Source organism: Artemia sp. Qi Xiang Cuo, chromosome 12, assembly GCF_049724085.1.
Source record: "Artemia sp. Qi Xiang Cuo chromosome 12, ASM4972408v1, whole genome shotgun sequence".
NCBI lineage: Eukaryota > Metazoa > Arthropoda > Branchiopoda > Anostraca > Artemiidae > Artemia > Artemia sp. Qi Xiang Cuo.
Window position 1 is genome coordinate 26,960,452 of NC_142805.1, and position 25,473 is coordinate 26,985,924.

The 25,473-nt window shown below is 33.2% G+C and overlaps 1 protein-coding gene across 1 annotated transcript in view; it reads left to right on the forward strand.

The window, feature by feature from the left end:
- Positions 1–980: 980 nt before the first annotated feature.
- ERp44 (Endoplasmic reticulum protein 44) overlaps positions 981–25,473 on the forward strand; it is a 39,326-nt gene continuing 14,833 nt past the window's right edge. The window contains exons 1-4 of the mRNA XM_089097821.1: positions 981–1,045; positions 16,705–16,777; positions 18,903–19,052; positions 23,774–23,958. Of these exons, the coding sequence (XP_088953947.1) occupies positions 1,016–1,045; positions 16,705–16,777; positions 18,903–19,052; positions 23,774–23,958 (438 nt within the window). The 5' untranslated portion in view covers positions 981–1,015. The remainder of the gene's footprint in view (positions 1,046–16,704; positions 16,778–18,902; positions 19,053–23,773; positions 23,959–25,473) is intronic.

The following is a 25,473-nucleotide window of genomic DNA, read 5'->3' on the forward strand; positions in this document are numbered from 1 at the left end:
AGTATTATATTTGGAACATGGATGGCAGCAGGGTTGATGGTAGGGTTGGGGGTAAATCGGTAACTATATAGTGATTATGAGGTAACCAAAATGAAGGAGACCATAGTAAAAACAACCAATGAAAAAAAAATGTATGTTCTGAGGGGGCATTTTCAGCAGGGGGGGGATGGCTATTTTCCGAGGGTATTTTTTTCGGGGGTACTTTCCGTGGGGGGGTATTTTCCGCGGAAATACTTCCCACGGGTGGTATTTTCCACGGGGGTACTTTCCGCGGGGAGTATTTTCTGCGGGGGGTATTTTTGTGAGGGGCGGGGGTATTTTCCGTTTTTTTCCGAGGAGGATTTCTGGGGGAGGGGGGGGTAAACACTTAAGACCTTAGAATCAGCAAGAAAAAATAATGATGTGTCAATTGTCGTCAAAATTTCATTTCTAATTTAAGTTTGAATTTACTTGTTTAATTTAGTTCTTGTTTGTTTTAAATTTAATGTTGCCCGATACTTATAGTTTTAATTTTGTCTATTTAATTTACCTATGTAGAAACCTCAAACAATATATTTTTTTTAATATCATTAAGGAATTACTGAGATTAATGACTTAATGAAAAATCGCTAATGGTATTTACAATTCACATGTGTACGCTATTTTTTAATTTGAAAACAATTTTGAAGTTTTTGCCGCAATATCAGCAATAAGCGTTTTCAGCTATGGGTTCCAAAACCCTGCTCTGGCTCTAAAACCAACTCTGTGAAAGGCTTGATTTACTATGTGGATCCAAGCCCTACTTGAGCCTGAAAACGAACCTAAAACTTTTTGGCTCCTAAATTTTGACGACAAAATTTCATTTTGTTTTTTCCCCCGAAAAATCCCCGAATCTTGAAGACTTGTCCCCGAAAACTCCCCGAATTTTTAAGACTTATCCCCGAATTTTAATATTCGAGAGTGGAAGCCCTGAGTGTATCAGTAGTTATTGAAGAAGTAGAAGAATAGATGCTGAACAGGTTTTTCATAATCCATAATGAAACATTTCTTTATATCTACCTATCTGGTGAGCTGTTTGGATATTTGTGGAATCTCTTGAGCACCACTTTGACATAAAGGATTAGGCCTAAAATAACGCAACCAGCCCAAATATTCATGCCAACATAGACTAAGACAATATACCAGTTAGGCCTACCTGACAGGAAGAATATGTTTGCAATGTTAAATAAAAAAAAGTTAACCTGTAGTGACCCAAAATTCAAGATATACAGGGAAATATATACTTAGTTAACTTGTAACATGTTTGCAGTTAGCCTACTCTTCAGTAGGAAACACTACAAATTCTAAAAATAACCAGGTAAATATATACCAAATCATATTATTGAATTAGGAATAAAGTGAATACATCATTTGATGCCTTTTTTTATGCTGATTACAAATATAATAATCATTTCTATGGAAATTTTGTTTCTGATGTAAATGGCAGGAAAATTTTGAAAATTAACCTTGATATGGCTTAAAATACTACTCAAATAACAAATCCCCCTTCCCCCCAAACTCAAAATTGGTAAAATTCTACTTTAGTTACTTTTGGCTATCTTGGAAAGGGGTTGGGTTAGGAAAATGAAACTTTCAGGGATGGATGTGCACGCCAAGATATGTCCAGGGAAGGTACTTTGAAGTACCTACCTCCACTCATCCCCCCCTCTATATAATGGTAAATTACTGCACATTATTAGTTGTTTTTAACTCATATTTCATCCTATATTACTATCATAAATATAAATCACTGCTTACCTTACACAACTTCTGCTTTTAACCATGTTCATTAAAATATATTCCAAAATCCTATTTAAATCCTAAGCCATTTAATTTTCAACCCATGCTGACTTTCTTTATGGTATATGAAACCAGCTTTGTTGTGATGTCACACTTGCCTTATCAGAAATCCTTACCCTTAAGGGTAGCAGGCACATGCCAAACAACTCTGTTGATAAGACCATTAAACTGTATTAATTAAGGAAAGGATTTGACAACAGAGACCAGTAAAAATAACCTAATCTTTTTTAGAGGACAAATTATGTCATGGGAAGATGTTTTTGAAATTCCCCTTCCACCCAAACTTAAAATTTTCTAAAATTCTACTTTAGAAGCTTTTAAAATATTTCTAAAGTACTAAAAGATAGAGTGCTAAAAACATCAGAATTGACTTCAGAGGACACATTATATCATGGGAAAAGGTTTTTGAAATCACCCTTCCCCCAAACTCAAAATTTTCTAAAATTCTACTTTAGAAGCTTTTAAAATATTTCTAAAGTAATAAAAGATACAGTGCTAAAAACATCAGAATTGACTTCAGAGGACACGTTATATCACAGGAAGATGTTTTTTAAATCCCCCTCCCCCCAAACTCAAAATTTTTCAAAATTCTACTTTAGAAGCTTTTAAAATATTTTAAATATTTCTAAAGCTCTACTACATAGAGAGCTACTGACATCAGAATACACTTTAGAGGACACTTTTTTTCACTGGAAAATGTTTTTGAAATCACCCCTCCCCCCAAACTCAAAAATTTTCCAAAATTCTACTTTAGAATCTTTTTAAATATTTCTAAAGCACTAATAGATAGAGTGCTAAAAACATCAAAATCGACTTCAGAGGACACGTTATATCACGGGAAGAGGTTTTTGAAATCACCCTTCCCCCCAAACTCAAAATTTTATAAAATTCTACTTTAGAAGCTTATAAAATATTTATAAAGAAATAAAAGATACAGTGCTAAAAACATCAGAATCGACTTCAGAGGACACGTTATATCACGGGAAGAGGTTTTTAAAATCCCCCTTCTCCCCAAACTCAAAATTTTCTAAAAATCTACTTGAGGAACTTTTTAAATATTTCTAAAGCACTATGACATACAGTGCTAAAAACATCAGAATCGTCTTCAGAGGACACGTTATATCACAGGAAGAGGTTTTTAAAATCCCCCTTCCACCAAACTCAAAATTTTCCAAAATTTTACTTTCGAAGCTTTTTAAAATATTTCTAAAGCTCTAAAAGATACAGTGCTAAAAACATCAGAATCAACTTCAGAGGATACGTTATATCACGGGAAGAGGATTTTAAAATCCCCTTCCCCCCAAACTCAAAATTTTCTAAAATTCTAATTTAGGAGCTTTTTAAATATTTCTAAAGCACTAAAACATAGAGTACTAAAAACCTCATAATCGACTTCAGAGGACACGTTATATCCCGGGAAGATTATTTTTAAATCCTCCTGACCCCCCAACTAAACATTGTTCAAAATTCTACTTGAGAAGCTTTTAAATTATTTTAAATATTTCTAAAGTGCTACGACATACAGCGCTACAGACATCAGAATCAACTTTAGAGGACAATTTATGTCATGGGAAGATGTTTTTGAAATCCCCCTCCCCCCAAACTCAAAATTTTCCAAAATTCTATTTTAGAAGCTTTTTAAATATTTCTAAAGCACTAATAGATAGAGTGCTAAAAACATCAGAATCGACTCCAGAGGACACGTTATATCACGGGACGAGGTTTTTGAAATCCCCCTTCCCCCCAAACTCAAAATTTTCTAAAATTCTACTTTAGAAGCTTTTTAAATATTTCTAAAGAAATAAAAGATAGAGTGCTAAAAACATCAGAATCGACTTCAGAGGACACGTTATATCACGGGAAGAGGTTTTTAAAATCCCCCTTCTCCTCAAACTCAAAATTTTCTAAAATTCTAATTTAGTAGCTTTTTAAATATTTCTAAAGCAATAATAGATAGAGTTCTAAAAACATCAGACTCGACTTCAGAGGACACTTTATATCACGGGATGAGTTTTTTTAAATCCCCCGTCACCCTAACTCTAAATTTTACAATCAAATCAATTTTTAATATTTATCAATCGAAAAAATATACAGTGCTAAAAAAATCAGAATCGACTTCAGAGGACACGTTATATCACGGGAAGATGATTTTGAAATCCCCCTTCACCCCAAACTAAAAATTTTCTAAAATTCTACTTTAGAAGATTTTAAAATATTTCTAAAGAATTAAAACATACAGTGCTAAAAACATCAGAATCGACTTCAGAGGGCACGTTATATCACGGGAAGAGGTTTTTAAAATCCCCCTTCGCCCCAAACTCAAAATTTTCTAAAATTCTACTTTAGGAGCTTTTTAAATATTTCTAAAGCACTAATACATAGAGTGCTAAAAACATCAGAATCGACTTCAGAGGACACGTTATATCGCGGGAAGAGGTTTTTAAAATCCACCGTCCCCCAAACTCAAAATTTTCAAAAATTTTACTTTAGAAGATTTTTTAAATATTTCTAAAGCTCTAAAAGATACAGTGCTAAAAACATCAGAATCGACTTCAGAGGACACTTTATATCACGGTAACAGCTTTTAAAAAACACCTTACCCCTAAAAAAAAAATTTTAAAAAAATAAAAATTATTAAAATTTTAAATATTTATAAATCTCTAAAACATAGAGTGCTAAAAACATCAGAATGGACTTCAGAGGACACGTTATATCACGGGAAGAGGTTTTTAAAATCCCCCTTCCCCCCAAACTCAAAATTTTCCAAAATTCTACATTAGAAGCTTTTTAAATATTTCTAAAGCACTAATAAATAGAGCGCTAAAAACATCAGAATCGACTTCAGAGGACACGTTATATCATGGGAAGAGATTCTTAAAATCCCCCTTCCCCCCAAACTCAAAATTTTCTAAAATTCTACTTTAGGAGCTTTTTAAATATTTCTAAAGCGCTAAGACCTAGAGCGCTACAAACATCAGAATCATCTTTAGAGGACAAATTATATTATGGAAAGATGTTTTTGAAATCCCCCTTCCCCCCAAACTCAAAATTTTCCAAAATTCTACTTTTAGAAGCTTTTTAAATATTTCCAAAGCACTAATAGATAGAGCGCTACAAAGATCGTAATCGACTTCAGAGGACAAATTATGTTATGGGAAGATGTTTTTGAAATCCCCCTTCCCCCAAACTCAAAATTTTCCAAAATTTTTCTTTTGAAGTTTTTTTAAATATTTCTAAAGCGCTAAGACATAGAGTGCTACAAACATCAGAATCCACTGTAGAGGATAAATTATGTTATGGGAAGATGTTTGTGAAATCCCTCTTCCCCCCAAACTCAAAATTTTCTAAAATTATACTTTAGGAGCTTTTTAAATATTTCTAAAGTACTAAGACAAAGAGCGCTAAAAACATCAGAATCGACTTCAGAGGACACGTTATATCACGGGAAGAGGTTTTTAAAATCCCCCTTCCCCCCAAACTCAAAATTTTCCAAATTTTTACTTTAGAAGCTTTTTTAAATATTTCTAAAGCGCTAAGACATAGAGCGCTACAAACATCAGAATCAACTTTAGAGGATAATTTATATTATGGGAAGATGTTTTTGAAATCCCCCTTCCCCCTAAACTCAAAAATTTCCAAAATTTTACTTTAGAAGCATTTTTAAATATTTTTAAAGTGCTAAGACATAGAGCGCTATAAGCATCAGCATCAACTTTAGAGGACAATTTATGTTACGGGAAGATGTTTGTTATGTCATGAGAAGATGTTTTTGAAATACCCATTGAAATTTTGACAAAACAAAATTTTACCTTAATTTTCAGTTATCAGTTGCTTTTTCTCTGGCTTTAGCTCTGAAAATACAATTTCAGTTATTTGAACAGAATTTTAAGTCACATCAATGTTTTATTTCAAAAATTTTGGAAATGTATTTGAATACCTTTAAAACCTTATAAGTTGGGATTGAGCAAAGTTTTGAATCTGAAAATAATTTTGTTGTACTTCATTTAAACATAAGATCTATTTTGAAAGGTTTTATTGCTATAACTCACAAATTTTTAAAGATCATTCAAAGTTTTAGAAATTCCCCTTACCATTCATCCCATTCCCCCTTCATACTCTTAAATCTGGTTGATAATTTGAAAAGCCTTATTTTCCACGGGGGTATTTTTTGGGGGGAGGGGGATTTTCCGTGAGGGTATTTCCCGTGGGGGGGGGGATATTTTCTGCGGGGAGGTATTTTCCGGGGGAATTTCCGGCGGGTATTCGCCAAGAACCACAAATTTGATGGTATGAGTTTTATTAAAATCTTTTACTTTTAGGGGTTGTTTCCCCCTTTTACAAAACTCAGACAAATTTGTTAGACATGCAATTTATCAACCAGATTTTAGAGTATTATTCCGGTGCAACACGTTGCAACGAAATGGTCAGCTTAGATTAGTATAAGCAGGGGCACCGCGAGCAGGTTGCTGACCACCACCCCCGCCAACCCCTCCCCCGCGATCAAATCTCCTTTCAACTAACCTTTGCACCCTCGAAAGAAAATTTTTATATAAGTTCCAACATTTTTTACATATTTTAAATCTTGGATGTAAAAAAGAAAAGCAAAATTTTTCAACATCATAGGATTAAGCTATTTGAATATGTTTTATGTGGTTACCCAACTCAAAATGTTAAGGGGTTTCCAAAAAAAAATAATCAAAACGAATATAGATTATTCGGTACTTGTGCATTATAAATAACCCACTGCTATAGACTGTACAAGGAAACCAGACAAACGGGTATTTGTTAGACAAATGGATCGCAAAGCGTGATTTCTTATTGCGTTTACAATATTTAAACTGTTGTTTTTTGGGTTTAGGGAGGGACAAAGGTACCTGGGTTAGGTTACATATTTAATATATGCTCTGATTTACCCCCCCCCACCCCCGAATGTGCAAATATATAACCCAACTTTGTTTCTAACATATTATATTTTCATCCTATTTTATTTTATTTCATTACCAGTAACCAAACTTAACTTCTTTCGTGTATAGTGGTGGGTTATTTATAATGCACAAGTACCGAATAATCTATAGTCAAATATTTACTTCTGCCCCCTCTTTCCCCCTCCCCATTTACACGCTAATAACGTCTCGTAGCTTCAAGAATGAAGATTGCTACACTAAACTATTTGGACAAAAACATTTGAATTGCTTTAAGAACAAATGGGGTTAGATACAGTATATTGCCAAATTTTCTGTTACAACGTTTTAAACATTAATTAGTAAATAATACCCATAAAAAACAAATTAGTTGGGGTTATAAAGCTCCGATATATATTTCATGAAATGGTGCATTCTCGAGGAGATTGAATATTTTTTTTGAAATAGTGCTTTGCCAGATATCCTTCCATATGTTTTTATCTTCTGCTATATTTGGGTATATTGTCTTAAAGTTCACACCAGTTTTTCTTGATGTTTTGGGTGTGAGCACCTGTTGCAGGATCAACAAAATGTATGCTGTGATTGACATGTAAACGCTGATAGCCCTGGCTAGCCAGGCACTCATAGGCCCACTAACAGTCACTGATAATTGTTGTCCCTTGCAGGATTCAGTTTTGGATAATTCCCAACAATGTGGCACTACTTCTATCCAGCACAGAAACCATGAATGAATTACCAGTTCCTCGCTCTATTCCACCAAATACCCTTTTACCCTTGACAATCCGACCACTATTATATTTACGCTTCCCAAATTGGGCTTCATCTATCTCAACAATGACTCCTTCTCCTCCCAAAGGAGCGAAGTTTGAATGACATATGTACATACAAACCTCTCTACAGAACTGGCTCCAATCCACAAAGGTTTGTTTACAACAAGTAACATTGTTGATCATGAAATCCTCCCTTGGAGGCGGTATTTGAAGCCAAATCCTCAAAAAACGGAAATTTTCTAGCTCAGAAAGGTGTGAACGAGCCATCCATGTTTTGTCATAGATCGATTTTGAAAAAATACACTTTACCTGAGAATATTCACGGCCACCTCGGATAGGTATAAGCCTAGACTTCTGGCAACGGAACGAATTTCTATATTTTACGCAAATCTGCCAACAAATATCGCAATTCCTGCTTCTCAATAACATGCCATGGTTATAATACAACCCTAAGACTGCCTCAACAGTACGAAATTGAACGATACCACCACAGAAATTTATTTCACAAAAATTGCAAGACATATCTCAATAATTGTCATTTACAGACTGAAGCTGTAACTCGTAATATCTGTTGAAGCATTAATTAATTGTTTCATTGTTAAACGGCGGGAATAGTCGAACAAAGATAACAGTGAATTGGGTTATAAATATATTGGAAAGATGTATGCGTTTTTCCTGCATTTGAAATAGTCACTTCTTAACAGATGTAAATATCCTAGTCGATTCTGATGTTTTTAGCACTCTATCTATTAGTGCTTTAGAAATATTTAAAAAGCTCCTAAAGTAGAATTTTAGAAAATTTTGAGTTTGGGGAGAAGGGGGATTTAAAAAACCTCTTCCCGTGATATAACGTGTCCTCTGAAGTCGATTATGATGTTTTTAGCACTCTATCTTTTAATACTTTAGAAATATTTTAAAAGCTTCTAAAGTAGAATTTTAGACAATTTTGAGTTTGGGGGGAAGGGTGATTTCAAAAACCTCTTCCCGTGATATAACGTGTCCTCTGAAGTCGATTTTGATGTTTTTAGCACTCTATCTATTAGCGCTTTAGAAATATTTAAAAAGCTACTAAATTAGAATTTTTGAAAATTTTGAGTTTGGGGGGACGGCGGATTTCAAAAGCATCTTCCCATGACATAAATGGTCCTCTAACGTTGAGTCTGAGGTATTTAGCGCTCGCTGTCGTAGCGCTGTATAAATATTTAAAATATTTTAAAAGCTACTAAACTAGAATTTTGAAAAATTTTGCGTGTGGGGGGCGGGGGTAGTTCAAAAAAATCGTCCCGTGATATAACGTGTCCTCTGAAGTCGAGTCTGATGTTTATAGCACTCTATGTTTTAGCGCATGAGAAATATTTAAGAAGCTCCTAAAGTAGAATTTTAGAAAATTTTGAGGTTGGGGGGAAGGGGGAATTTAAAAGACTCTTCCAGTGATATAACATATCCTCTGAAGTCGATTCTGAAGTTTATAGAACTGTATCTTTTAGCGCTTTAGAAATATGTAAAAAAGCTTCGAAAGTAAAATTTTGGAAAACTTTGAGTTTGGGGGAAGGGGGATTTTAAAAACCTCTTCCCGTGATATAACGTGTCCTCTGAAGTCGATTCTGATGTTTCTAGCACTCTATCTCTTAGTGCTTTAGAAATATTTAAAAAGCTCCTAAAGTAGAATTTTAGAAAATTTTGAGTTTGGGGAGAAGGGGGATTTTAAAAACCTCTTCCCATGATATAACGTGTCCTCTGAAGTTGATTCTGATGTTTTTAGCACTGTATCTATTAATTCTTTAGAAATATTTTAAAAGCTTCTAAAGTAGAACTTTAGAAAATTTTGAGTTTGGGGGGAAGGGTGATTTAAAAAACCTCTTCCCGTGATATAACGTGTCCTCTGGAGTCGATTGTGATGTTTTTAGCACTCTATCTATTAGTGCTTTAGAAATATTTAAAAAGCTTCTAAAATAGAATTTTGGAAAATTTTGAGTTTGGGGAAGGGGGATTTCAAAAACATCTTCCCATGACATAAATTGTCCTCTAAAGTTGATTCTGATGTCTGTAGCGCTGTATGTCGTAGCGCTTTAGAAATATTTAAAATATTTTAAAAGCTTCTAAAGTAGAATTTTGAAAAATTTTGAGTTTGGGGAGAGGGGGGATTTCAAAAACATCTTCCCGTGATATAACGTGTCCTCTGAAGTCGATTCTGATGTTTTTAGCACTGTATCTTTTAGTACTTTAGAAATATTTTAAAAGCTTCTAAAGTAGAATTTTAGAAAATTTTGAGTTTGGCGAAGGGTGATTTCAAAAACCTTTTCCCGTGATATAATGTGTCCTCTGAAGTCAATTCTGATGTTTTTAGCACTCTATCTTTTAGTACTCTAGAAATATTTTAAAAGCTTCTAAAGTAGAATTTTAGAAAATTTTAAGTTTGGGTGGAAGGGGAATTTCAAAAACCTCTTCCCGTGATATAACGTGTCCTCTGAAGTCGATTTTGATGTTTTTAGCACTCTATCTATTAGTTCTTTAGAAATATTTAAAAAGCTACTAAAATAGATATTTTAGAAAATTTTGAGTTTGGGGGGAAGGGTGATTTCAAAAACCTCTTCCCATGATATAACGTGTCCTCTGAAGTCGATTTTGATGTTTTTAGCACTCTATCTATTAGTGCTTTAGAAATATTTAAAAAGCTTCTAAAATAGAATTTTGGAAAATTTTGAGTTTGGGGGGAAGGGGGATTTCAAAAACATCTTCCCATGACATAAATTGTCCTCTGAAGTGGATTCTGATGTCTGTAGCGCTCGATGTCGTAGCGCTTTAGAAATATTTTAAATATTTTAAAAGCTTCTAAACTAGAATTTCAGAAAATTTTGAGCTTGGGGGGACGGGGGATTTCAAAAAAATCGACCCGTGATTTAACGTGTCCTCTGAAGTCGATTATGATATTTTTAGCACTCGATCTATTATATCTTTATAAATATTTAAAAAGCTACTAAAGTAGTATTTTGGAAAATTTTGAGTTTGGGGGGAAGGGGATTTTAAAAGCCTCTTCCCGTGATATAACGTATCCTCTGAAGTTGATTCTGATGTTTTTAGCACTGTTTCTTTTAGCGCTTTAGAAATATGTAAAAAAGCTTCGAAAGTAAAATTTTGGAAAACTTTGAGTTTGGGGGAAGGGGGATTTTAAAAACCTCTTCCCGTGATATAACGTGTCCTCTGAAGTCGATTCTGATGTTTCTAGCACTCTATGTCTTAGTGCTTTAGAAATATTTAAAAAGCTCCTAAAGTAGAATTTTAGAAAATTTTGAGTTTGGGGTGAAGGGGGATTTTAAAAACCTCTTCCCGAGATATAACGTGTCCTCTGAAGTCGATTCTGATGTTTTTAGCACTGTATCTTTTAATACTTTAGAAATATTTTAAAAGCTTCTAAAGTAGAATTTTAGAAAATTTTGAGTTTGGGGGGAAGGGTGATTTCAAAAAGCTCTTCCCGTGATATAACGGGTCCTCTGAATTCTATTCTGATGCATTGACCAATCTATTATTTAGTTCTTTATAAATATTTAAAAATCTTCTAAAATAGAATTTTGGGAAATTTTTAGTTTTGGGGGCAGGCTGATTTAAAAAGAAACTTCACAAGACCGACCGAGTACTCTAACGTTGATTCTGATGTCTGTAGCGCACTCTGTCTTAGCTCTTTAGAAATATTTAAAAAATTATAAAAGCTTCCACACTAGAATTTAGCAAATTTTTGAATTGGGGGGGCGGGGGGAGGTAAAAAACGTCTTCCCGTGAAATAACGCGTCCTCTGAAATCGATTTTGATGTTTTTAGCACTGTATCCTTTAGTACTTTAGAAATGTTTTAAAAGCTTCTAAAGTAGAATTTTAGAAAATTTTGAGTTTGGCGAAGGGTGATTTCAAAAACCTTTTCCCGTGATATAATGTGTCCTCTGAAGTCAATTCTGATGTTTTTAGCACTCTATCTTTTTGTACTTTAGAAATATTTTAAAAGCTTCTAAAGTAGAATTTTAGAAAATTTTAAGTTTGGGTGGAAGGGGAATTTCAAAAACATCTTCCCATGACATAATTTGTCCTCTAAAAAGGATTAGGTTATTTTTACTGGTCTCTGTTGTCAAATCCTTTCCTTAATTAATACAGTTTAAATGGTCTTATCAACAGAGTTGTTTGGCATGTGCCTGCTACCCTTAAGGGTAAGGATTTCTGATAAGGCAAGTGTGACATCACAACAAAGCTGGTTTCATATACCATAAAGAAAGTCAGCATGGGTTGAAAATTAAATGGCTTAGGATTTAAATAGGATTTTGGAATATATTATAATGAACAAGGTTAAAAGCAGAAGTTGTGTAAGGTAACAGTGATTTATATTTATGATAGTAATATAGGATGAAATATGAGTTAAAAACAACTAGTAATGTGCAGTAATTTACCATTATATAGAGGGGGGATGAGTGGAGGTGGGTACTTCAAAGTACTTTCCCGGGACAAACCTTAGCATGTACATCCATCCCTGAAAGTTTCATTTTCCTAACCCAACTCCTTTCCAAGATAGCCAAAAGTAACTAAAGTAGAATTTTACCGCCTTCTTTTATGTTGATTACAAATATAATTAGCATTTCTATTGGAAATGAATTTCAGCCCCCCCCCCCCTATATATGCCAATTCTGGGTTAGGTTAGGTTTAGCCTTTATAGGGGGGGGGGGGGCTAAAATTAATTTCCAATAGAAATGATTATTATATTTGTAATCAGCATAAAAAAAGGCATTGAGTGATGTATTCAATTCAGTCCTAACTCAATAATATGATTTTGTAGAACTTTACTGCATCTTGAGCCCTTAAAGGGGCCCCAAAGGTATTTCATTTTTGTTACCACACAAAGAAGTTATCATCACTAGTTATTGAATGGTGTATTCACTTTATTCCTAACTCAATAATAGGCCTATGATTTGGTATAGGCCTATATTTACCAATAACCAACCTAATGATGGATAGCCTAGAAGAATCAGAGGAAAGTAGGTAAAATTGCAATTTACAACATAATGTAGCTAGAATAAAATTGAATAAATCACTTGATGCATTTTATTATGTTCTTTCATTGTTCAATAATAATTTCTGTGACAAATTCCATGTTGAGCCTTTAATGAGGCCCTAAGGTAAATTTCTAGGTGGCACTATAATTTAGCTAAGATGAAAGTGAAAATATAATGTGATGCCTTGTTTTATGCTCTCTTGTAGGCTAATTCAATAATTGCTTCTGAGACCAGTTGCATGTTGGGTAAAGTTCTATGAAATCATATTATTGATTTTGGAATAAATTTAATACACCATTCAATGCCTTTTTTTTTGTTGATTACAAATATAATAAGCATTTCTATTGGAAATGAATTTCAGCCCCCCCCCACCCAATATAGGCCATTTCCGGGTTAGGTTAGGTATAGCCCATATAGGGGGGGGGGGCGGTAATTAATTTCTGATAGAAATTCTTATTGTATTTGTAATAAGCATAAAAAGGCATTGAATGGTGTATTCACTTTATTCCTAACTCAATAAAATGATTTTGTAGAACTTTACTGCATCTTGAGCCCTTAAAGGGGCCCAAAAGGTATTTCATTTTTGTAACCACACAAAGAAGTTATCAACACTAGTTAAGTTATTGAAAAGTGGTTAAAAACATATCATTAGTTTATAAATAAGTTGTTCAAGAGTAACATATTCCAAAAATACTTATCCTACTTAAACAATTCAAGCCTTATTTATTAGGCAACTCAAATATAAACTATGGTAAATATTTACCAAATCATATTATTAAGTTACAACTAAAGTGAATATACCATTCAATGCCTTTTTTAATGCTCTTTACAAATATAATAATCAATTTTGTTGGAAATGAATTTTAGCCCCCACCCCTATATATACCAATTCAGGGTATATATTTGCACATAAGAGGGTGGGGGGAAAGTTTAAACTTACATCTCATTTACATCAGAAATAGAATCACCCCCCCCCCCTAATGTGCAAATATATACCCTGAATTGGTATATATAGGGGTGGGGGGCTAAAATTCATTTCCAACAAAAATGATTATTATATTTGTAAAGAGCATGAAAAGGGCATCAAGTGGTATATTCACTTTAGTTGTAACTGCATAATATTATTTGGTAAATATTTACCTAAACTATTTTCCTACTGTTTCAAGTTTTTCAAATACTGTTGACCAAAACAGTGTTGAATTTTGCAATTCAAAACTTTGCTGTTGACAAATCAGGGTAGCCTGTATTCCAATTCTGGGTATATATTTGCACATTAGGGGGGTGGGTAAATTTCATGGTGACTTTGTATGGGCCATATAATTTAGCTAGGATGAAAGTGGAAAAATCATTTGATACTTTTTTATCCTCTTCCATAATTCATATAAAATACCTTCTGGGCCACTTTAAGGGCTCAAGATGCAATTAGCCCCAGAAGCAACTATTGTATTATGAAAGAGCATAAAAAAAGGCATCAAATGACATTTTCACTTTCATCTTAATTAAATTATAGTGCCACCTAGAAATTTACCAGCCTTAAAAGGTAAAACAGTCCTTAGTTGCCAAACATTTTAAAAAAGCTTTCTTGCAGCTGATTCAGGAAGGGTAATCATTATTTTTCTTAGTTTTAATAGTAGCCTAAAATGTTATTACACAAACAAAATTGCAGAATTTTTTAAAGAGAGTGAAAATGTCAAATTTGTTCAGTGAAAATGCAAATTTGTTCAAAGTAACATTTCACTAGGCTATTAAGACTAATGATTTTTTTTCTACGTTTTTAAATTTTGGTGACTATGAGCTGTTATAAGCCCTTTAAGGACTCAAAATGAAATTGGCCCCAGAATCAATTATTGAATTAGGAAAGAGCATAAAAAAAAGTATCAAGTGATATATTCACTTTTGTTCTAGCTAAATTGTGTTGTAAACTGCAAGTTACCTGAAAACTAAATCACCATAAGCAATGAAAATTTTGCAAAATGGACTGAACTGCAATAAATATTCCAAAGCACCTGTGTAATTACCATTATTTTCACCAAAAAACAATTCATTTTTACCACAAAATGCTTTAGAGGTTGAATAAATAATTTTAATTGTTGCTGCCACTTGTTTAAGTACAATTGGTTCCCTCTAATATTTTTTTTTGTCCTTCATATTTTTTTTTTTTTTTTTTTTTTTGGTAAAATTTATGGTTTTCAATATAGTTTATTACGGTAATCACCTGGTAAAAAAAAAAAAAAAAAAAAAAAAAAAAAAAAAAAAAAAAACTGCCTTCCTACTTTAGTAACTGAAATAAATGAGCACTTGAACAAGGTCTAGACCCTACTCATCCATCCAGTTCCCCAGGACAAAACAGTATAACCAATCCGACAGTCCGAAAATCAAGTCCAAAATAGAGCAAAATCAGCATCAATAAGCATACGTCTATGTTCCAAAACCAAGCTATAGCACCTTAAATCTACAAAAAGATTATATTCCCAAGGTGATCACCATATATCGGGGCTCGTCAGATGAAAACTCATTGCCTAAATGGGTTTCGGCGCTTAAATTTCATTACCCAGGCAATTGAGCGCACCATGCCATAATCTGGCATACCCCTATATAGTACCACCAATGGAATAAACATAAACAAAATCCAAAACATCCAAAAAATAAAAATATATACCTCAGAAAAAATTTTTCCAACATTCTTAACCAACCTTCAAATAACACTGAGAGCCGAACTTCAACCGATTTAAATACAAACAAATAAATACCACTAGTCCTCCACCCGGAACAATTTCACTTTCACTCAAATTCTAAGAATTAAATTCCGAATATTCCACCATAATCTTTACCACAGGTGTCACAATCCAACCCTCAACAACCGGGAAGATAAACCAGGTCCGTCAACCAGTCACCGTAAAATATCATTCAAGATATCTTGATAACTTTTATTATACTTATGTAAAAGCTGATTATACTTAAAACAAAGCTTTTTAAATTGCCAAGCAAGTTTATTGGCGGAAAACCCTCTTATGATTAGCTTCTTGCTAAGTAACATACATCTATTTCTAAAATCGATGTAATTAGTACAAATTCTTGCATATCTAAATAGTTGGGAAAAATACGATGAATATGTTATATTTGAATGAAACCCCCTGGAAAAAAAATCCTGTACAGTTCTATTAGCAGGGCAACACACATCAAGAAAATCAAAATCAGACAGCCATTACCCAGTAATTGGATGTCTGACACAGCATAAACAAAGGTTTCATACTCTGGAAACTATATTTAAACTTTAGTTTTTTGGGGTTTAGGGGGAAAGGGTACCTAGGTTAGGTTAGGTGCCATGTTTAATATATGCCATGCTTTACCCCCACCCCACCCCCTAATGTGCAAATATGAAGCCCAAATTTGTTCATTAACTTATATATTTTCATCCTATTTTGTTCTACTTCATTAGAATTAACCAAACTTCACTTCTTGTGTGTTGCCTGGCTATTAGAACAATATCAAAAATCCTGGATATAGCCCAAAGTAACCAAAAGTTTCTCCAAAAATTTATTATTTGTTCTTATTTTGTAAGTGTGACTTAAGGTAATTTAAGGTGTGATGTTCCAACCACCAAAAGAAAATCAAAACAAAAGAGGACAACTCAATTAAAGCACATATCTAACCACTGGTTTCAGAGGTAAAGCAACTCCTGGTAACCACTTGTTGTTTTCAACCTGGGAGATCATACAGAGTGACTCCTTGCCATGTATCTCTTACAAGTTTTTTTTTATCAACAGACCAATTGAATCCTATCAAACCAACAAAAGAACTTAGCCACAAGGGACAATTTTTTTCAATATCTAGGGGGGCAAAATTGTCACTTTTTCAATTCTGAAATGAAAAACCAAAGAAGGGCATTTTAAATGAATGTCCTCCTCCCTATTGACATCACTGCATAAAAGGTTGCAATAGAAGAAGAAAAAATAATTGCAAGCCTTTTTGTGGTGTTAAGCCAATATAGCAGCATGCTCACCTTGGTCTTTCACTGGTAAGTTTTTTTTAAAATTATGATTATATAATCATTCAGCTGATTTGGGGATTAGTTCCCCAAACAGTTTAAAGCAGTTTTAGTTTGTATTTATTCATTGAATAAAAGAGCAAACTAAATGCTTATAATGTTCTTTGTCTTTTAGGTTATCCAATTGGCATCTACTGTTTTTAGTGGAGCCTTACACTTAACAAAAAGCAATTTTGACACAGTATTAGGTGAGTTTGTGCTTAATAACCTAGAAATAGTTGATTTATTACCATCATTGTAAATATAATGGGCAAAACTGAAAGATATAATAAAAAAGGATACAATATAGCATATACTCTTTTATGAGGAACCAAGAAAAATTAGGAAACCAGAGAAAATTTGTCCTTAAAAATTCAACTCAATCCCCCAGCTGTGAGATGAAACATGGTAGATCTGCCAAAAACATGCATAAAATTTATCACAGTTCTGGGCTTGAAATCCTTTGTCTGTGGGGACAGGTTCAAGTCCTGGTGTCATTGGTTATTGGATTGGAATGGAGGTCAGTGGCATGACTCTTTAAGCTCAGCTAAGATTTGATCCAGCTCCAAGTGGGTACCGAAAAATCTAAGAGGAAAACACAGGAAGCATCAAATGATTTGCTCCCAATCATGCATTGTACTCCTGGCCAAAGGCAGAGAATCAGGAGATCAGTACCTGCACTGTGTAGACCATAGGTCAGCATGCAATTTTTTTTTTTTTTTTTTTTTTATATATATAGAGAGATAAATTGGCTGGTGACGCCCTGTGATGTGGTTCAGTATGAATAGTGACTATATAATATTATATATTACATATATATATAATGGATTGTATATTACATATATATATTACATATAATGGATTGAGTGTTATGTGTATGTCATTAATTTTTACCAAAGAGATAAAGAGAGACAACCATACTGTCCTACACATCCATATTGAAAATATGCTTTAACTCCATTGGTGACATATTTTTTTAAGTCCATCACATTATTCCTTATTTATCAATGGCAGTTCTTCCTTTACTTGACAGTTTTTTTTTAAAAGGGGGCAACATTGTTAGAGAGGCAAATAATCCTGCTCTTTTAAAATTATGGCTACATGCATTAGATAGCCTTATAGTAAGGTTTGTCACAATTTTAAATTACCAAAGACAGTGAAAATCAAATGTGATTGTTTGAATTTGTCAGGTGAGAGCTAAAAAACCATATATATCTTACAAAAAAAATGGGAATTAAATTTTTTTATAGAAAAGACGTCCATGTGCGGTTTTTGGTAGTCTCAGGTGTCAAATTAAAAAAAAAAGAAACCTGGGTGAAAAATAAGCCATAAACGAAGTTCGCCAAACAGCTTACAAAGATGTAGCTTTCCTTTGAAGTTATAGTTGTCTTAGAAAGTCAACAGATTAATGTTTGAATTTTCACTGGTGAAAAGACTTGTCATATTTGAATCATTAGTTTTGCTTATTTTATTCACTGTGGCAGCACTGAAAGTTGTGGTACTTCTGTGAAAGGTTCATAATTTTGAAATAATCAAAAAAATATTTTAAAAAAATTTGGATTCTTAGATATGAACACCAAGGTGAGTGCAGGGGACAAATGATGCTTTAATTTTGATGTCCTTGGTTCTTTAAGCCAGGAAAAAAACAACATGTTTCTTAGCTGCAATATTTTGCAAACTCTTTTTCACAATGGTTCTATATTATGACGTGGGCTTTACATTGTGATGGTTTCATTAAACTTCCTGGGCATTATATACTTTTTGATGAAAAATTATTGCTCGATGTGCAACGTATATAAGCGTAGTTCTAAACTTGTAAATAGTTCTTTTTTTCCATCCTTTATCACTGGAAGATTTCAGTTAAATTAACAGGGATTTTTCAATAAAATAATCCGTGTGAAATTCTTAGAAAAAAAACACATTAAATTCCTGTACCAGCTGTTGATGTTTATTAACATATTAGTACCATTTTTAAAATTTTTGTCTTAGCTATCTTTTATTGTTTTTTTTCTTTTTTATTGGAATAAAAAAGCGTAATTTCTATTTTTGACAAAATTATTTAATCATGACTTATACAGAAGCACGTTTACCGTTATACGTTTGACCCCCCCCCCAAAAAAAAAATGTTTGTCTGATTCGTAAAAAACGGAACAAAAACGGACATCAACAAATTTTTTATGCATTTTTTTAGGTTTTTTTTATGTAACCCCCCCCCCCAAAAAAAAAAAAAATTGAGTAAAACCCCCTCCGAAAGAAAATCCTGGGTACCGCCTTACGAATACGCTATAAGGCAATATCAAAGTTTTAACTGTTATTGTGGTTTTTCTGTTGCAGGTTCTCATGAATTAGTCATATTAAATTTTTATGCTGATTGGTGTCGCTTTAGTAATATGTTAGCGCCAATTTTTGATGAAGCTGCCGATAAAATTCAAGCCCAGTTTCCAGGAAGAGCTGTCCTGGGCAAAGTAGACTGTGAAACCGATAGTAAGTCGTTTCCCCCTGGTCTTTCTGTTCTTGCTTTCATCTACTTTTGCTGCTGATGTCTTTTTTTTGCATTTAAGGTGCCACTGTCATCATCATTGCAATGCGTGTCATTGTGCTTAATTGCTTGTACTTGGTGGGGCACCAGACACGAACGCTTCACCCAGCACCCAGAGGGTTCTGTATCCTAATTCAATTTCAATTCAATTATCTATATTTAAAAACAAAATACATAACTTACAGAACCAGGAAAACACAAAAGATATGCTTGTCTAGGGCAGGATATTAATTAATATTAGTTAAAAACCAACAGAAACAACAAATTAACTGAATGTATCAAAAAGAAAAAAAGAGGAGAAAAATAAACCAGAAAGTAAATCAACCTATGGTTTCAACTTTAAAGGTAAAAAAAAGAAGAAGAGATAGAAAGCTATTGGGAACAAGAAAAAAAGGGAAAATAAAAGTGAGGAGAAAAAACAACCCTGGTGGAGGACAGCAATTAACACTTTTTCTGTAATGACCCTTTGCTGCTCGCTTAAAAGATATAAGATTCTTTGAATTCTGGATGTCTATGGGGAGTGAATTCTAAATATTCAGTGCAAAAACTCCAATTAAAAAAGAAGCCCTTTTCGTAGAGGGTGGTTTTTGGACTATGTCACAAGAATGTCGTGTGTGATGAGTGTGCAACTCTTGATGAAGTGTAAGCGGATTTTGAAGTGAAGATGGACTGAAGGTTTATTAAAATATTTGAAACAAAACTTTTCAATCTAGAAACTACGATTGTTCAATCCATCAGATATTCAGGCTAATTTGAAATGAAAACTAAGGCCGTCTGTGTGTTGAACAAGGGATTTAATTTGAACTACCTTATTTTTAATTATCTGTAAATCTTTTATAACAAGAAATGAAGTTACTTGCCCACATGGAGCAGCCGTAAGACAAATCGAGATGAAAAACAGAATGATAAATCATTTTCAGGATTTTATTAGGAAAACGAAATTTAAGACGGCGGATGACTCCAAGGGACCTTAAAAGTTTATTTCCTACTAATTTTGCATGTTCTTTCCACGAAAGATTTTCATCAACTTCAAATCCAAGATATTTATTGGTTTTTACTCTATTTATGATATTATTAGCTACTTTTAATTTTAAATCTGTTCGAACTGACGATATTCTAGAAAGTAATACATAATTTGTCTTACTGTAATTCAGTATTAGATAGTTCGAATCGCCCCATGAGACAAATTCAGTGAGAACTGTTTCCATTTTTGTAAACAAAGAAGGTAGATTTTCACATGCAACAAAAAGAAGTGTATCGTCTGCAAAAAGTATTATGTTGACTTCAGACAAATAATATTTTACCTGGTCAACATAAATAAGAGAAAGTATGGGTCCAAGTATTGACTCTTTTGGCACTCCACAGGGTATAAAATGGCGCTCAGATGTTAGGTTTACATTATGCAGAACTTGAGAGTATGAACGAAACCATTTTAAAGCTGCGTTATGTAGCCTTATTGATTTGAGAATCTGAAGTAATTTATCATGATCAATTGTATCAATTCCTCTTTTAATGTCTAACAAAAGGTTGCCGGTATTAGACCTTTATAAAATGCATCGTTCATCCAATCAACCAATTTTAAAATGGCAAAATCCATTGAAAGTCCTATCTGAAAACTGAACTGCGTTTTGCAAAGTCTATCTTGCTCCTGGAGCTAATTATATATTCTTTTATTAACCACTTTCTCATAAATATTGGGAAAAAAGGCTGAAAGGCTGATATGGGCTGCTACTTTTTTTGATATGTGCTTGGCTCAGGTTTTTTACTTTCCTTTATGAAGGGGTAATACATGTGCCATTTTCAGCCTTTCTGTCAAAGTTTCCTTTTCAAGTGACAAATTTATTAAATAAGCTAAAATAGTTTTTCCTAGTTGCTTCAACTATTTTTAATGACACTTCATCAATTCCACAAGTTTGTAATTTCATTTCGTAATTATTTCATTTATTTCATTTTCATCACATTCCGTAAACAGGAATTCAGAAGTTACATTTCGAGGTGGGAATTTTGGGACAAGCGGGCTTAATGATCTTTTAACAGGTTCATGGCACAGTTTGAAACCTTCCTCTGAAAAATTCTTGCATAAATTTTCCGCAATTTCTTTCGGATCATTAACAATTTCATCGCCAAAAGTCATCTTTTTTATTCGTGACTTTGACCCATATTTCGTGACTTTGTGCCGGCGCTTTTTAGAGTAAACCAGAGCCAGCAGCTATTTCGTCAATTCTTCAGTTGACAACCTAGTTGCCTATGCCAGGCTTGCAAAGGAGGAGCTGGAACTGCGTACTTTATAATGTTATAATGGGTTACTTGGGCGAAGCCCAAAACCTAAGGGGTTTTTCATGGGCATTTGTTTAAGCTTTACTGTTTGACGTAGCTTAAAAAAACTAAATTTTGCAAAAGCTAGTTCCTAAAGAATTATATTTTTTTACTTTTAAAATCTGAGATTATTTGTGTAGATGTGATCCTTTAATCGCATATACTTTTTATTCTAACTTTTTTATTTTACCTCTTTTATTTTAACATTTACAGGGAAGTGCAAAAACTGTAGGAATTGATGAGACTGGAAACAAAAGTTGGTCTCAGAGAAAAAAGGTACACCCTCAGCGTTTCCCACTAAGATCTGAAAACTGTATCTTCACTAGCTTTTTTCGGGCAAAGCTGACCAAGTGATAATCCGCACGAGTCGACAATTAATGCGCGTCGTAACGTAGTGCGACCTTGAACGCCTTATTTGATTGTGCCCTGATTTGCTATTGAATTTGACGTCTCTCAGCCAACTTTGATTGAAAAACACAAAGGGTGCATTAATTAAATTTTTAGTTAAAACATTTTGATTACACATCTGTGCCACTAGTAGCTTTTAATTTCTATTTTTATTTTCATGACTAACATAAACGGTGACAATCAAATTAGTTTTTCCTTGTTTTAAAAAGTGGTTATTTTCAACATATGTTTGCACGTGACACTATTTGCATCTTATCAGTTAAATAACAAAAACTAATAAACACTGTACTAATACCACTTGGCATGCCATTGAACTTGAGTGTGTTCTCTTTTTTTTCGTTTTTGCTGTCCCGTTTGTTGCTAATAAATGTCGGAGGGTGCTAAAGAACCAAGAACATTGAGAAAAAAAAAATGATTGCTTAAATTCTTCTTGTTTTTGCAGCAGGAACGGGAGTTTTCCCACCTCATCTGACGTCTTGGATTCAGATGTTTTTTAGGATTTTTTTTAACCGTAAGGTCCCCATACTCATTATTGCATAAATTGGTTAACTGTAAGATCATATAACCATATATATCTTAAAAAATAAGGAAAAAGATGACATTCTGTTTGTAATGAAAAACCCTCAATATACAGTTATGTAGTTTTTCATAAAAGCCTGTGCCAAATTTAAAAAAAAGAGACGTGGGTGATAAAAATCAGCTAAAACATACGGCACCAAACAGCTTAAGAAGGTGTATTTGTCTTTAGAAATCCACACATTGTTGATGTTTGAATTTTTAAGGGTGAAAGGCGTTGTCAAATTTAGCGAATTAGTTTTCCTTCTTTATTTTCATGGTTATATGTGGCAACGCTGACAAAAAATATGATACCGCACTAGAAACTTCAAAATTTAAAAAAAAAGAAGAAGAATCTTAGAAAATTGTGTTTTCAGCTGTGAATAGACTTAGAATGGCTCCAATGGTAGAAATGTCTTTGTTTAATGTCGTTGGCACTTTAATAAGTTCATTATAATTAATGAGTTTATAGCCTACTTATAAATAATTAATATTTGAAATTTTGACTATTTTGCTTGTAAGCACCAATAATGATTTGATAGTGGTGCACAGACACACAGATAGTGACTAGCAAAAAATATTTGGTTAAAAGATGTCGAAACTTGATTTTGAATGAAATTATGAAAAAAACAAAAAATGTTTTAAATCGAACCCTAAAATTAATAGAAAGATTTTGAAAGGCAAACAAAGGTTTAAAAAAAATAAAAGAATAATACAAAACAAGAAAAAAAATATATTACTTTCCTGTACTTCTGCGTAAAAAAGTATTTTTCAGTTCCATTGGGCCTTTTTACGGCATATTTCCACGATTAAACCATACTATACATTATTTCCGAAGAGAAAAGTAGCGCTGCCTTTATAAAATCGGGTAAACTAATGCTAGATGGTTTTACATATTTTACATTTAATTCAATTATTTTAGATTAGTTTAAATTCATTAATTTATTTGAATAAATTAATTGAATTGATTTTAATTTATTTTAAATTTTAATTAATATTTAAACATATTTTATAAGTGCTTTCTATTTTTCTTTGATGCAAAACTAAAACTCAGAGCTTTTTTATCTTTAAATTTGTTATTAAATGAAGAAATATATAAATCTCTCTAAAAAAGTGTTTTTCTGTTGATGGTTTTTGCCAACAACTATTGGCAACCATTTGTACGGGACAAGAAAACACTCATCTGTCGTGAATGATTGAAAGTTAAATGAGGTGAGTATTTTAACTTTTTATTCAAACGTTTCCTATTTAAAATAGGTGTTTTCCACAATTCGATATTATTTTTTTTTAAATTTATAGAGTGGAAGAATAATCCTGGCATGCCCACTTTGTGTTTGGGAATGCACAAGCAATACTCTATCACTTTTTGATGGTGCTTGTTTTCTAGGTTCAATTTCCCAAAGATTTGCCATAACAAAATACCCTACAATTAAGGTGATTAAAAATGGCCAAGTTTCCAAAAAGGAATATAGGGGTCAAAGGTCACCTGAAGCATTCTTGCAATTTGTTACTGAAGAATTAAGAGACCCGGTGAAAATAGTTGAAGATTTCAAAGAATTTGCAAATCTTGATGTAAGCTCTCCTCCTATTTTTGAATTTGCTTTTTACGTTTCTTGACTTTTCTTTAATTTAATTTTTAGGTTTCTTAATCTTTTTTAATTTCCTTTTTACGTTTCGTGAGCCTTTCTAAGCATCTGCTCTAAGTTTGATTTGACTTTTTATAAATTTCCTTGTTAGGCTTCATGACTTTTGTTGAATTTTCTTTTTACTTTTCTTAGCTTTTTCTAAATTTCTTTTTCAGCTTTCTTGGCTATTCTTTTATGTTTTTTTACTTCCCCCCCCCCCTGAAAAAAATCGGTTCCATTACCCAATTTAACTCGACCTAATTAAACTCAACTCTGATGCATCTCACACCACATTCAACTGAATTGTCACTTTATTCAACTCAGTTACATTCCACTTGGCCCGGATGCAACTCATCCCTTTCACTCAACTCCGATGTAACTCGACATAACAGCTAAACAACTTATCTTTTCTTGCAAATGATGCAAGTTTGACTTGTATGAAATTGTCTTTATTGTGGGAGCGTTTCTTACTTATGGTACTTTAACGTATTTCTTTTGCCCTTTCCCCTCCGTTTCCGTTTATAAGAAAAAGCAACGATTTATACTTCTGTCATATGTATTTAAAACTTGCCAAATTTGTTTTAAAGTTAGAAGTTCGTTAATAAGTTTATTTTTTAATTCCTGAGTGTAACCAAGGATTTTTAGCTCAGGCCCTTTCTGGTTATGTAAGCAAATTTTATTTTCTGGAACCAAAACCGATTTTTGTCGTTCAAGTCAGCAGTTGAACTTCAGACTGAGACCAAGAAAACTTGAGGCTTTCAACGTTTTCTTAGAATTTTCAAGTTGGGAAGTAATGGACGTATGGCGTTAAAAATACTTTTCTAGATTTATATTTTGGTATAAGATCCATTTCTATAGGTTTTGTTCACCCGGCGCAGAGTTTTTTGTGCCCATAAAATAATTGCCCCCCTGGGAGAAACGGGAGATCGAAACCTTCGGAACTCCACTTTGGGTCTCAAATTTAATTCTGGAACTTTCATTCATCTTATCCAAGAACTTCTAGAGTTACTCTGGGTTCCCACTGATGCGATTTCACGCCAAAACGGCCGTTGTTGCGTGATCCGTTAAATTTTCTCCGTTTTTGCTGCAAGTTTCTGCTTCACAACGGCTGCGTTGAAATATTTCTGCTGAGCCGTTGAAAATCGCATCATGTTATTTTAAATTGAAAGCATTGTAGAACCATAAATTGCAAGTAACTGAGAAACTAAACATGTTATAGATAAGACTTATATTTTTCATTAGGCATAGTTATCCAAGGCTATTACAGATTAGCCCTTTGAATATTTTTCTTGGCTTCTAGAATTTGATTTAGCCTATTTCTATGCATATGCTTTTTAAATATATCATAGTATCTTTGCGCTTCAACGGCTGTAGTGAACCGTTTCTATGTGAACATTTTTGCGATTAACCCGCATCCGCGACCCGTTTTGCGTTATAATAAAAAATAATCGCACCAGTGGGA